This window comes from Ambystoma mexicanum, chromosome 7q (assembly GCF_040938575.1).
Source record: "Ambystoma mexicanum isolate Mex_15411 chromosome 7q, UKY_AmexF1_1, whole genome shotgun sequence".
NCBI classification, from domain to species: Eukaryota; Metazoa; Chordata; class Amphibia; order Caudata; family Ambystomatidae; genus Ambystoma; species Ambystoma mexicanum.
In genome coordinates this window covers 502,192,097-502,206,376 of record NC_090941.1, presented here as the reverse complement: position 1 = coordinate 502,206,376, position 14,280 = coordinate 502,192,097, and the positions used below count along the sequence as shown (strand labels likewise).

General features: G+C 49.2%; 1 protein-coding gene across 11 annotated transcripts in view; it reads right to left on the bottom strand.

Annotated features, from left to right (window-relative positions):
• RCBTB2 (RCC1 and BTB domain containing protein 2) overlaps positions 1–14,280 on the bottom strand; it is a 1,530,600-nt gene that overhangs the window by 316,292 nt on the left and 1,200,028 nt on the right. For all 11 annotated transcript variants that reach the window (XR_011284121.1, XM_069639837.1, XM_069639845.1 and 8 more), the window contains one exon: positions 4,366–4,492. Coding sequence is in view for 10 of the 11 variants with exons in the window: in XM_069639837.1 (XP_069495938.1) it covers positions 4,366–4,492 (127 nt within the window). In the remaining variant the exon portion in view is untranslated. The remainder of the gene's footprint in view (positions 1–4,365; positions 4,493–14,280) is intronic.

The following is a 14,280-nucleotide window of genomic DNA, read 5'->3' as shown; positions in this document are numbered from 1 at the left end:
CTCGGACGTATTGCCGGTGTTAGGGCGTAGCGCATTGGCCATTGCGCCGGTAGAAAGGCATAGCCCCTCTACTGTAGACCCAGTACAAGAACCTTCCGATCCCTCGACACTGCGTCCGGGAGGATCCGAGGACCCCTCGGCCCAGAGGCCGGTAGCTGTAGCAGCCTCGGCGCACGTGCCGGTGGAAGGACCTGGCCGGTCACTCCAACACAGGAGAGTCCCTGGAAAGGAGTATCTGAGTATTGAGGGAAGAGCTGGAAAATATCGGCCCTAGTTTGGACCTGGAATGATGCTTCACAAAGTTCTTGAGATCCTCTGGAGGCGACTTCTGGAAGAGCTCACTCCACCTGGCTAGTCTGTTCTTCAGCGCCTTCGAGGACAGCGAGTCACACGCCGAACATGATTGCCAACCGTGGTCTGGGCCAAGGCAAGGTAGGCAGAGGGCGTGGGGATCCGAAGTTGGGAAGAGCCCGTTGCAGGATGGACACCTGCTGAACCCTGTAGAAGTCGACATGCAGCGGGATGGAGCGTGACGCCCGAGGACAGAGTACCTCAATGATAGAAAAGACAAAAAAGACAAAGAGAAGTATCCGCGCGTGGAATTACATGGCCTAAGCCAAACCCAAGAGCGCTGGTGAATTCGGCCCGTTCCCGTTGACGTGGAAAAGGGGACTGAGGTGTGGCGCCGGAGGGCGGAGTCAGGGCAGCACATGCTCCGTGGGCCGCATCCCCGCGTGCCTCTAAATTTAAAGGGGAAGAAGGTTTTTTCTGGTTTTCTGGTAAAAAAGTTTTCGTCTCGCGTCCCTTGGAAGGGACGCCGATACAGTATGGAGGAAAGGGGACGGGAGAAATGGACGATTTCAGAGATGCGGGCAAACCCGCCTTCCTTCTGGTTCCTTGATTTGTCTGCGGCATTTGATTTGGTTGGTCACAATACTCTGTGTCGTCATCTCTCCTCCGCTGCACATTTCTCCCCTTTGGCCATTGCTTGTATCACCTCGTTTCTTCAGGAAAGGGTTATGAAAGTCTTCTCTGAGTCAGCCTGTGCCCACCCAAGCTTCATCCAATGTGGAGTCCCACAGGGCTCATGCATCTCACCCACCCTGTACAACCTATTTCCCAAGCCACTGTTCCACATCCTGGACACCTTGGGCATCACATACACTAATTATGCTGATGATACACAGGTCCTCATCTCCCTCACAGGGGACTATGAAGCCGATATGGCCACCCTCAAATCCATATACTCCACCATCCAAAAGTGGATGACAGATAACTGGTTATGTATTACCGGAGACAAAACCGAACTTCTGCTAATTGGGTCTCCTGCCACCATCAGGAAATTGGCCGAACAATACCGCTCTTTTACAATTGACCATGTGTCAATCCCAGTATCACAAGCTGTAAAGACCTTGGGGGTCTACCTGGACCCTGACCTCCATGAACAGGCAGGTCAATGTCATCACATCAACCTCAGCCTACCACTCTAAAAACTTATCAATGCAGCCAGACCATTTCTCTCAGTACAAAATTGTCTAACCATTGCCAGAGCAATCATTGGATCAAGGTTAGACTACTGTAATGCCCTCTTTTTGGGGACATCCATTACAAATCTCACCAAACTCCAGATAGTCCAGAATAATGACTTTAGGGCTGCCACTGGCATCTCCAAAAGAGAGAGCATATCTGAAACCAGGAAGCAGGTTCACTGGCTCCCTTATCAAAGAGAGGATAGCCTTCAAAGCTCTCGCCCCAACACACAAATGTGTCCACAACCGGGCGCCTTAATACCTGGCTCAAAGAGTTGTTAAGCCAAATCCTACCAAACCCACAAGAATGGCATATTCTAACAGGATATCCGTTCCTAAAACAAGGAGTGCGTTCAGGAGGATCTAGCTTCCCAGTCTTGGCAGCGACAAATTGGAACGCCCTGCCCCCCCAGGTCAGAAATGTTGAATCACACTTAGCCTTCAGGAAGCTAATTAAAACCTTGCTGTTCGCCTAACCAATCTTTTTGTCACCTTTGTCTTATGAATAATGCATTCTCCAGTCCGACTAATTCTGTACCTCCCACTGGAACAGTTTCATTCTCACTGTAACCAAGAGCCAAGCTTCCTCATGTAACTAAGGCTACTTTGTGCAACTAAGACATTTTCAATTCATGCTCACTGTAACCAAGAGCCTAGCATCACTATGTAACTAAGACAATTTCTTATAACTAAGACAGTTCATGCAACAGCGCCTCGACGCCCGTGGGCTGCCAGTGCACTTTACAAATACAAATAAATAAATATCCCAGATGGTTCAGAGAGGAGGACGGTGAACCACTTATGAAACAGAACGTTTTAGTCCTCACAGTACTACCCATAAACCGAACCATCCAGGCTCCCAATAGTTGAGGATGAGGGCGTGGGATGAAGTGCACAGATGGGATGGTCACAGAAGTACTGAATCATTGAGAGAAGGCAGGAAGCAGTAACCAGCTGACAGGGGGTGGTGGTGGGGCAGGGTGCTGGTTTCTCCTGTTTTCCCTACCTTAAAAAAGGCACTTGTGGAAAATGACAATGGAGGCTGGTGAGCCTTCTGCTGCCATCATGGGACGGCGGTGTGGCATGACAACTTTCGTCCAATCACAAATGTCCCTTGCCCCTTAAGAATCCTTGATAGGACTATATACTTGCAGTTCCAGGAATATGTTGATCACAACCAACTGCTCGGTGCCCAGCAATCAGGGTTCCGTGCTCGCCATGGAACTGAGACTGCCATGTTAGGAGTAACATGGTTGAGATTGTGGACAGTGGTAGGATTGCCATGCTTATGCTCTTAGACCTCTTGACCGCATTCAATTTAGTTGATCATTCTTTCCTGCTTAAGAGATCAACTTGATCGCCAACTGTTCAGATCCTTCGATATTCTGGTTTGCCTCCTTTCTTAGCACCTGGACCGCCAGGGTATCTGTCGACCAATTCAAGGCATCAAGGTGCTGGTTACAGTAAGCGCAGCCTAGACAACAGATAGTAGGGATACATGCCAATAATACAGGCTGTGCACATTGGAACAATTGTGACAATACATAAATTATACTGTGATCTGGATGGAGGTATTATTCAAGACTGGATGGCCATTAACTCCTCATCAGTTAACAATAACAAAACAGAGCTGATGATTGTGGGCTCAGCCCCACGCATGTGACAACTCAAGGCTAACTATGGTAAGTTTAAAATTGCTGACTGTTCCATCAGTTTCCTCGTTTGTGAAAACATGAGGAGTCCATATTGATTCCTGACACACTATGAAAAAACATGTTGATCATGTTAAAGCTTTGCGTGTCTACACCACTAAACTGCTCAGGCAAATGAAGCTTTATTTGTCCAAAACCAACATGTCTCCCGTAGCATGAGATCCAATCAACTCCAAAATCAATTATTCTAACAGCTTATTGATGGGCCCATCGAAAGTCAACTTAAAAACTTTGCAGGTTGCTCAAAACGGAGCAATCCGAGCTGTATCTAGGTTGGACAGACATGAGCATATCACCGAGGCAAGAAGATCCCTCCACAGGCTGCCGGTTCATCACTGGAAATCTCACAAAACTCTTTCCCTTACTCATAAAAGCCTTAGTGGTAAAGCAGCATGCTACTTGTCAAAATAGCTTTGCAAGGCTCCTGTCATCAGAACTCTTCATTCCAATGGCAGCAACAAACTTCTCCCCCCTTGGGTGTTTCAAATAGAAAAACTTTGGTGGCACAGGCTTTGATGCCTGTGCGCCAGGACTTTGGAATTCTCTTGTGCCTAATATTCGTGCCACCTCATGTCTTTCCAGCTTTAAAAGGGTCATAAAGACCTACTTTTTCAAATCCAAGGACTAGCCTGTTGACCTCTGTATTTGACTTCTGGTTCTGGCCTACTAGGCTCCTCTCTGGGTTTGTCTTATGCGCCCACTGAGGCCTATGGGCATGTTGGGCGTTAAAAGCGATAAATAATAACAATAATAATGACAGAGTCCTGGTCTAATGGTTTTACTTCTAATTCAATAGCTGTGGTTGACTTAAGCCAGAAAATTAAATTAGTGAATCAGGGGTACAAATATGAAAGGAAGTTCTACGGCACAAAAGTTGCAGCAGAGTTACAGTAGATCACTTTGTGCAGAACTGCTGCCTTTTGTATTTCACAAAAATACAAATATTTAAACAAAAAAAAGTTTACCTCCCGACTCGATATTTAATTTACACCACCAAGTCTGGTGTTATGCACAAAAAATATTTTGCTAATGCCACATAATGTTCGCTATGAAACCATCTATGGAAGCGAGCAGCATTAAGCATCAGTTATGCAATAATATGAAAGTCTTTCATTATGACATACCTGATTCTGAGGAGAACTTTATGAACATAAATATACTTCTGATCCACAAGAAACATCAAGTCAGCAGTTTCCGGATTGTCAAATTCCTGCTTCATTGACTGCCCTACTGTTAAATGATCATCAGGTTCTATGGAAAAGAAAAATCATAATGTAATTGCGTTTTTGTTTATAGAAATTCCAGCTCCCCATATGGCAGAAAGTTATGTAAGAGTACTATGGGCACTATGTATATTAGCACTATTCCCCCACATTTCTCTTGAAAAGAACATAGAACTGAATTGTCAGATATTGTATATCATGCTAGATCATAGACCACAAGCAGGTTACATTTTAGGTGGAATTGCGAGAAATATGCATTCCAATCAGTGATTACGCTTAGCCAAAACCTTAGCAAAACTTTACCCAAAAAAAAGGAATTTCAATGACTGACAAACACAGTGATAATATTCGGATTGAAAGTGACATATTCCAACATCTTAGTGGCTCTCCAAGCTTTAAAGTTGCACAACTTAGAATACTTTTTACCCTACATGTAGTTCACTGATTTCTAATTAAATAGCAAATGGCATCTTCCAACATTCAGTTAAAATAAATTGGTAAATTGCCATACATAAAATGAATATTTTTATATACACATGGCTTGATTTCTCTACACCTGGAACCTTAAACAAACAAAGCTGTAGTTTAAGTAAAGACTTTTAGTGAAAAAGGTACAGGTTACTTACCTGTAACTGTTGTTCTCCAGCATGGGTCTTACATGGATTCACATGCTCATTAATATTCCCAGTCGTCAGATTGGTAAATCCTCAGTAACAAAAAAAGCAATTTAGCTTTAAGCAAAAAAATGGCATGTCGCTTGTATAGCTGATTGCTGTCACTTTGGGTCATGCTGCCCCAGCTAATGACAATCGTCCTTAGCTTCACCCCTGGTGGCCATCTTCAGATTTGGTTGTGCATGGGAAGTGGCAGCAGGAACCAAGAAGAGCCAAGAGGTGAAGGAGGGATGGTTCGCGCTGTGAATCCATGCAAGACACATACTGGAGAACAAGAGTTACTTGTACCTTCCCCAGGATGGGGTCTTACATGGATTCACATGCTCATGAATATGATTAAACAGCAGTACACTTACAAAATCACATAAGGTGGCAAGGCACAACAGAAGCAATACACTTACAGACTCAACTCATGCAAACAGGTTGCGAAGCACCACTTGTCCGACACGAGACTCCTCTCTGGGAATCCCTGTCGACAGTAGAATCGCGTGAAGGTGCAGGTAGATCTCCACGTAGCCGCCCTGTAGATATCCAGCAGGGGAACACCAGAGAGAAATTCTGTCATCAACGTGATGGCTCTGAAGAAGTGGGCTCTCGACCGGCCAGGTAACGGTATGTTGGCCAGCTGATAGCAATGCATGATACAGCCAGAGAGCCATCTGGAGATGGAAGCCTTGGACAGGGCCATTCCATGTCCCACTGGTCCAAAATTGACAAAAAGCTGAGAAGTCTTCCGAAAGTCATTTGTGCGCAACATAGAACTTTAAGGCACATGCAACGTCTAGCGAAAGCAAAGATCTTTCAGCGGGTAAAGAAGAGTTTACAAAGAAAACTGGTAGAACCAAAAGCATGTTTAAGTGAAAATCCCATCGGAGCTTTGGAATAAAGGAAGGAGGAGTTTGTATAACCACCTTAGCAGAGTGGAACAACAAATATGGAGGCTTACATGACAGAGCCTGTATTTCCCCAACCCGCCCTGCAGAGGTGATAGCCACCAGGAAGGCGGTCTTCCAAGACAGAAACTTCAAGGCGGTCCGATGCATAGTTTCAAACAGAGGGCCCATCAGTTTTGACAGCACCACATTCAGTAGTCACGCCAGGGCATGAACCTTCCCCAGATGTAACACTCTGAAGGGGCCTTGAGGAACTCCTTAACGAGCCTGTGCGACCACAGGGAGAGCTAGCCTGAAGCACGGGTGTACCGGGATGTGGTGGCCAGGTGTACCTTGATAGATGCATGGGTAAGGCCACACTTGGCCAGCGAGAGCAAGTAAGGAATAAGTTGCTGCACTGTTATGCGCAGCAGATAAAACATCTGTGACTGGCACCACACTGAAAAGCGCTTCCACTTGTGTTTGCAGCAGGCAAGTGTAGATGGAGCCCTGGCCTTGGCTAGAATGTCCTTGCATTCTGAAGGCAGCAAGAAGTGTCCGAATTCTAGGGCTGCAGGAGCCAGGTTTAGAGACGCTGGGTCCTGGTGCAGAATTGACCCTCCTTCTCTAGAGAGTAGGTCTGGAAGAGGAGGCAGTCTGATAGCTAGAACCACCAACAGATGGAGAAGGTTTGAGTACAAGATCTGCCTGGACCACACCAGTGCAATGAGGATAATCTTGTAATGACATTGTCTCAGAGTGTTGATTACTCATAGCAACAGAGGAATCGGCAGGACAGTGTACAAGCAGACGACCGCCCAATGGAATAAGAAGGTGTCTCCCAGACTCCTGGCTTTAGGATATCTGATGGCAGACCTCTGGCATGTGGTGTTGGCCCCTGTCATAAAAAGGTCGATTTGAGGGCAACCCCACTTGTTGAATAGACTAGACATTTGCACTTGATGGAACTCCCACTAGTGACAGGCCCGCAGCTCCCGGCTGAGAGAGTCCGCAATGATGTTTTGAACCCTTGCTAGGTGAAAAGGGACGAGAAACATCTGCTGATCAATGGCCCAGTGCCACATATTCTGCGCCTTCATAGATAACGGGGGAGTGCGCCCTACCCTGCTTCCTGATGTAAAACATGATGGTGGTGTTGTCTGTTAAGACTCGTACCACCTTCGCCTGGAGCCAAGGCTGAAAGACAGGATGTTGATGTGCAACTCCTTTTCCTCCAGGAGCCAGAGGCCTCTGCCGTAGGATTGGCCCATGTGGGTGTTCCAACTTTCCAGAGAGGTGTCGGCCGTGACCGTCTCCTGATACGCAGGAAACTGAAAGGGAGCACCCCGCGAGAGATGAGGGCGAAAGAACCACCAGTGCAGGGCGTGATGAAATGCCCAATTGAGGGCGATCTTGTTGGTCCATGAGCCTGTGAACCAGATGAATACAACAGGACATCATCCCCAAGAGAAACTTGAGGACCGGACCGGACTGTCGCAATCTTTGCAGCCGACAGCCCCTGAGCCTTCCTCAGGATGGCATTTATCCTGTTTTCTGATGGTGTTGCCAGACACTTGACATTGTTGAGGCAAGAACCCAAAAATAGAGGGTTCTGGGACGGCACTATGCAGGATTTTGAATAATTTATTGAGAATCTGAGAGAGGTTAGGGTCTGGATAGTTTCTGCTGTATGCCATACTGCCAGGTCGTGAGAGCGGAACCAGATTAGTCAGTCCAGGCATGGATAGATGTAGACCCCTTTGCAGTGAAGCAAGGATGCCACTGGAGCCAAGCACTTGGTGAAGACCCTTGCGGACGATTTCAGGCCGAAGGGCAATGCCTTGAATTGGTAGTGTCTTCCCTGAACGATGAACCAGAGGAACTTTCAGTGTTTTGGATGGATGGGGATGTGAAAATATGCATCCTCCGAATCAAGTGACACAGGGAAATCCAGCTGCTCAAGCACATGCTGCAACATGATCATCCTGAACTTCTGGGATTGAAGGAACCTTTTGAGAAATCTTAGGTCCAGGATGGGCCCCCACCCTCCGTTCTTTTTCTGAACCAGAAAGTATCTGGAAAATACGCCAGAGCCCCGGAGTCGTAGAGGGACAGCCTCTATTGCCCCCTTCCTGAACATGGCTTGGACTTCCTTGAGAAGTTGGGCTCCATGCTGCTCCTGCTTAGTGATGGGAGGGTTGTACAGGGGCATTAACTTTGAAACTTCAAAGTGTGACCATGTTGGATGAAACTGAGCACCCATTTGTCTGTGGAGATGTTGCGCCACTGGTTGACAAATTGAGAAAGCCAGCCTCCCACGGGGTGCACAAGTTGAGGCACAGGCCCCGTCAGGCTTCTTTGGCTGTTGGCGTCCTGGCTGCTGGGGCGCAACGACGTTGGGCCCCACCCCTGTCGGCTTGCGACCATCCTCTATATGGCGAATGCATGCAGGATCGAGAGGATTGACGGTAGGCTGGACTGGGAACCGTCTCAGTATCTGTTTTAATCGCTAAGAGATACTCATCCACTGCCTTGCCGAAGAGGTTGTCCCCATCAAATGGCATGTCCACCACCTTAGCTTGCACCTCTGCGTGGAAGCTGGTGTCTTTGAGCCAGCTTTGTCAGCATAAAGCTACACCGTTCCGTATTTGCCGGAAACCCAGAGTCTGCAATGTCTAGGGCAACGGTGATAGAATAGTTGGAGGCCACCTCACGCTTGCAGAAGATGGCTAGAGCATCTGACTTCTGATCATCGGGAAGGAATTAAAGTATGGGTAAAGCTAGTACCAAAGCTCTCTATCGTAACATGAGAGAATGGCTAAGGCGTTGGTGGCCTTGATAGTGGACGCCTGAGCTGTAGTGATGCATTTTCCAGCAGCATTCACTTCTCCTCCTGATCTGGTGGGACAGCACTAGACAAAGACAGGTTTGCTGACCTGTTCCTTGCTGCAGCAGAGACCACTGAATCTGGCATGGGATGGGTCCAGAGGCATTTGGGTGTAGTATCCGGTACCCTGTATTTCTTCTCCAAACACTCCTCCTAGGGCAGAGCAGAGTAGGGGTTTCTCATTACCGCCAAGCCGTCCTCCCAGACATCGCCCAGCCATGGAACAGAGACTGTCATCTTCCTGGAGGACTCACGACACTGAAAAAGAAAACCTTCCTTCTTTTTCTCCTTTGGGATGAGGTTAAACAGCTTTGCAGCCTGTGATATCATGGCTTGAAAGGGTCCGATCTCATCCGGAGGAGTGTCTCCAGTCGGCAAGTCTGTGTCATGCAGCTCATTATCTGCAGGGACAGTCGTCATACTCATCCCTTCCCTGAGTACCATCCATATCCAAGTTGGTGTCAGTGTTTGTATATGGCCCTTTAAGATCGCTATATGTGGTGACGTCTGGCAAGGCTGGGGATGTCTTGGGGGACTTGTGGCCGGTGCTGGGCTGGGACTCACTGGAGAGCTGGGAACCACAGGTGGAAGTGGGCCATTGCCACAAGTCACAACTTGACTGATGGAAAAATGTGAAAATATTTACACAGAAATAGGCAAAATATAATTAAGATATTCAAAGAGCAAAACTGGAGGACTCAGACAAAAAAACATGCGTAAAAATCAGAAGATGATCACCAGGGGTGGAGCTAAGCAGGACAGATGTCATTGGCTGGGGCAGTAGGACCCAAAGTGACATCAATAGGCTATACAAGCAACATGCAGATTTTTAGCTTAAAGCTAAACTGCTTTTTTTTGTTACCGAGCATTCCCAGCCTGACGACAGGGAATATTCATGAGCATATGAATCCATTTAAGCCTCATGATGGGAAAAAATTAATATAACAAATATGAGTAATCCTGGTTTCAAAGTGAGAAGGTAACTTTTTATTTTCTTTCAAGGCATCCAAGTGTCTGATACAGAATACACAGTCCCATATTCTGACAGGTGCCGTAGAGAGCCCATTGCCAAGTTTTACCATGCTTCCTTTCCACACGATATATATAGGTCTTTAAAAAATAAAAAGCTGACCAAGAATGGAGGCATGGTTTAGAGAGTGGTAGAGACACATGGCAATCACCAGAAACAATTGGGTACTAGGAAATACAATTAGGTACTAGGAAGTAGGCAGTGTCTGAATTTTTACTGAGCAAACAAGGAATAAGTTACTTACCTGTAACTACTGTTCTCCAGGATGGGTTTGGCATTGATTCACATGCTCATGAATATTCCCCGTCGTCAGGCCGGGAATCCTTGGTAAAGAAAAAATCACTATTGTTTCGTTTCTGATCTGTCTTTCTTAGTAGTAACCAATCACTGATTTCTGGGTCACACTGCCCACAGCCAATGATTGCCCTCTCCTTAAACCCCTCCCCTGGCAGCCATCCTCAGATTTGGTAGCACGTAAAGTGGCAGTAAGACCAAGTGAATAGCCGCAGAGGGGAAGGAGGAAGGGTTCGGATGTGAATCCATGCCAGACCCATGCTGGAGAACAACAGTTACAGGTAAGTAACTTGTTCCTTCTCCAGCATGGGGTCTGGCATGGATTCACATGCTCATGAAGGTTTATAGTCATAATTTCGAAACCAATACATTATATGTTGAAAGTCATTTTTTCGAAAAAGAAATGTCGAAAAAAAAATGTCGAATTTTTTTTTAATGCATTTTTTTTTCAAAATGGGGGGTTCCCCCCAAACCCACCTTTTTTAATTTTTTTTTTGTTTTACCCATTATTTTATCCCGAACCCCAAAATAAATATATAATTAAAAAAAACGGAATTCAAAATTTTTTTTTTCGACATTATTTTTTCGAAAAAATGACCGACCACCGCTCATGAATACAATACATAGTACACACATGCACAACCATGGGAGGTGGCAAAAGGCTCAACATTAAGCATTACATAAACTCAACATTAAGTTACCTCCTCACCAGGCCCATCTAGAGGCGAACAGGTTGCGCAGCACTGCTTGGCCGACCCTGGACTCCTCCCTGGAGTCCCGATCGACGCAGTAGAATCTCGTGAAGGTGTGAGTCGACCTCCACGTAGCAGCCCTGCAGATGTCCAGCAGGGGCACACCAGACAGAAACACTGTAGTAGCAGCGATCGCTCTGGTCGAATGGGCTCTCGGACGGCGGGGCAACGGTCGGTTTGCCAACCAATGACAGTGCATGATGCAGCCGGAGAGCCATCTGGAAATGGAAGCCTTCGAGTGAGTTCACAGGTTCACAGGTCCAAAGTTCACAAATAGCTGTGATGTCTTCCGAAAACTCTTCGTGCGGTCCACGTAGAACTTCAGCGCTCTAGCCACATCCAGCGAGTGCAAAGTCCTCTCAGCCGGCGACGAAGGCGACGAAAAGAAAACAGGTAACACCAAGGGCTTGTTGAGGTGGAAGTCCGACGGCACCTTGGGCATAAAGGAGGGGAGCATCCTCAGCACCACCCTTGTGTCGTGAAAAGTCAAGTATGGAGGCTTGCAGGATAGGGCCTGGATCTCTCCCACTCGTCGTGCGGAGGTGATGGCCACAAGAAACGCAGTCTTCCACGACAAGAACTTCAACGGTGCCGAATGCAGGGGCTCGAATGGCGCCCCCATGAGCCTGGTCAGCACCACTTTGAGCTCCCATGCCGGGGCAGGGGCCTTCACCGGCGGGAATGATCGGAACAGTCCTCTCATAAATTCCTTCACCAGGCGATGGGACCACAAGGACGCCCGTCCTGTGGTTCTGGTGTATCAGGAGATCGCAGCCAGATGTATCTTGATGGAGGCGTGAGTCAGTCCACCCTTGGCCAGCGACAGTAGGTATGGCAGCACTTGAGGGGCCGTAATCCATAGAGGGTTAATCTTCTGTGCACGGCACCAGACAGAGAACCTCTTCCACTTATGTCCGTAGCACTTGAGAGTTGAGGACGCCTTGGCCTTTGCAAGAACCTCTCTGCAGTCAGCCGTGATATCGTACCCTCCAAACTCTAGTGCTGCAGGAGCCAGGCCTGCAAGTTCAGCGACTCCGGGTCGTGATGAAGTATGGCGCCTCCTTCTCTGGGGAGGAGATCCGCGTCCATCGGCAGCTTGACTGGTGGGGACGCTGACAAGTCCAGAAGGTCCGGGAACCAGATCTGCCTCGGCCACGCCAGTGCGACGAGGATCATCCTGCACCGGGACCTCTTGAGCTGGTTGACGAGTCGGAGCTGCAACGGCAACGGAGGGAACGCATATAGGAACAGGCCGTCCCAGGGGAACGAGAAAGCAGCGCCCATGCTCCTCGGGTGGGGAAACCTGCCGGCAAACCTCTGGCACTTGGATTTCGTTGCCGTCGCAAGCAGGTCGATCTGCGGTTTTCCCCATCGTCGGAAGAGTCGATCCACTTGATCCTGACGTAGTTCCCACTCGTGGCACGAGCGCAGCTCCCTGCTGAGAGTCGGCGATGGTGTTTTTTATCCCTGCAAGATGAAAAGGTACCAGAAACATCCCTTGGGTGACGGCCAATGCCACAGATCCTGGGCTTCCTTGGAGAGGGCTGTGGATCTGGTTCCTCCCTGCTTCTGGATGTAGAACATCGTGGTGGTGTTGTCGGTGAAGATTCTCACCACCTTGCCCTTGAGGGACGGGAGAAAGGACCTGAGGGCCCAGAACACTGCACGGAGCTCCAGGATGTTGATGTGGAGCGGCTTCTCCTCCGGGAGCCAAAGGCCTCTCGCGTGAAGTTCTCCGGTGTGCGCTCCCCACCCTTCCAGGGAGGCATCCGTCGTCACTGTTATCTGGTGAGATGGGGTCTGAAAGTCTGTGCCCGCCGTCAGATGAGCGCGGGTGCCCAACCACTGGATCGCCCGTCGGAAGGTCTCGTTGAGCAGGATCCTGTCCTCGAAGCTGCCCGTCGCTTGGATCCAGCAGGCGTCAAGGAACTCTTGCAGAGGGCGCATCCAAAGCCTGCACAGGTGCACAAGATATATGCAGGAGGACATCATCCCGAGGAGGGACTTCATGGACCTCACCCTGGCCACGTCCGTGGCCAGCAGACGCTGCACCTTGCCCAGGATGGCCTTCGTCCTTTCCTCCGACGGCGAGGCCAGACGCGCCACTGTGTCGAGCTTGGCTCCCAAAAACAGTGCGACTTGCGACGGGACCAGGTGGGATTTGGGAAAGTTGATGGAGAATCCCAGGTCCGTGAGCGGCTGTACGGTCTTCGCTGTGTGTTCTACGGCGAGGTCCCTTGTCCTTGCTCGGATGAGCCAGTCGTCCAGGTAGGGGTAGACGTGGATCCCCTGCGAGGCACTTGGTGAACAACCTGGGTGCCGACTTCAATCCGAACAGGAGGGCCTTGAACTGGTAGTGCCGTCCTTGGACCACGAACCTGAGGAACTTTCGGTGTCCTTTTAGAATGGGGATGTGGAAGTATGCATCCTCCAAATCCAACGACCACTGGAAATCGCCCTACTCCAGCTGCCCCAGCACGTGCTGGAGGGTGACCATCCGGAACTTCTGCGCCTTCATGTACTTGTTCAGTCGTCGCAGGTCCAGGATGGGGCGCCATCCTCCTGTCTTCTTTTTCATGAGGAAGTACCTTGAGTATACTCCGGAGACCCGGAGCCACTTCGGGACGAGCTCGATGGCACCTTTTTTGAGCATCGCTCTTACCTCCAATAGCAGTTGAGGTATGTGATTTCCGTTCCTGGCCACGGGTGGAATGCGGGGGCACTTTTTTTGAAATTCGAGGGCGCTGGGCCAGGGCGTCCAGCACCCAACGGTCGGTGGAGATGGACACCCACATGCTGACGAACTTCGCCAGCCGGCTTCCTACCAGGGTGCTTCGGTGGGGGCCCGACACCACGGTCGGTTCAATCTTGCTTGGAGGACGCCTTGCCGCCTTGGCCTCCCTGGCGACGACAGCGGGGTCCACCCGACTTGCCTCGTCCTCTATAGGCTTCCTGCGATGAGGAGCGGGCCGCTTGGCGGTACGTAGAGGAGACTCCGCCGAATCCCTTGGAGGCACCCTGCTTGCCTCCGGTGCTCCGAAAGGATGGCCTTCGTTGCCGGAGAACGCCTAGGGCCTTAGCTGTCTCTGTGTTCGCCTTGATGGCTTGGAGGGACTCATCCACTGTTTTCCCAAACAGATTGTTGTCGTCGAACGGCATGTCCAAAACCTTGGCTTGTACGTCCTGGCGGAAATCCGTCGCCTTGAGCCACCCTCGTCGTCTAAGGCAAACGCTGTTGCCTAGCTGGCGGAAACCGGTGTCGGCAATGTCTGTTGCCACCGTAATGGCGTGGTCCGACGCCACTTCG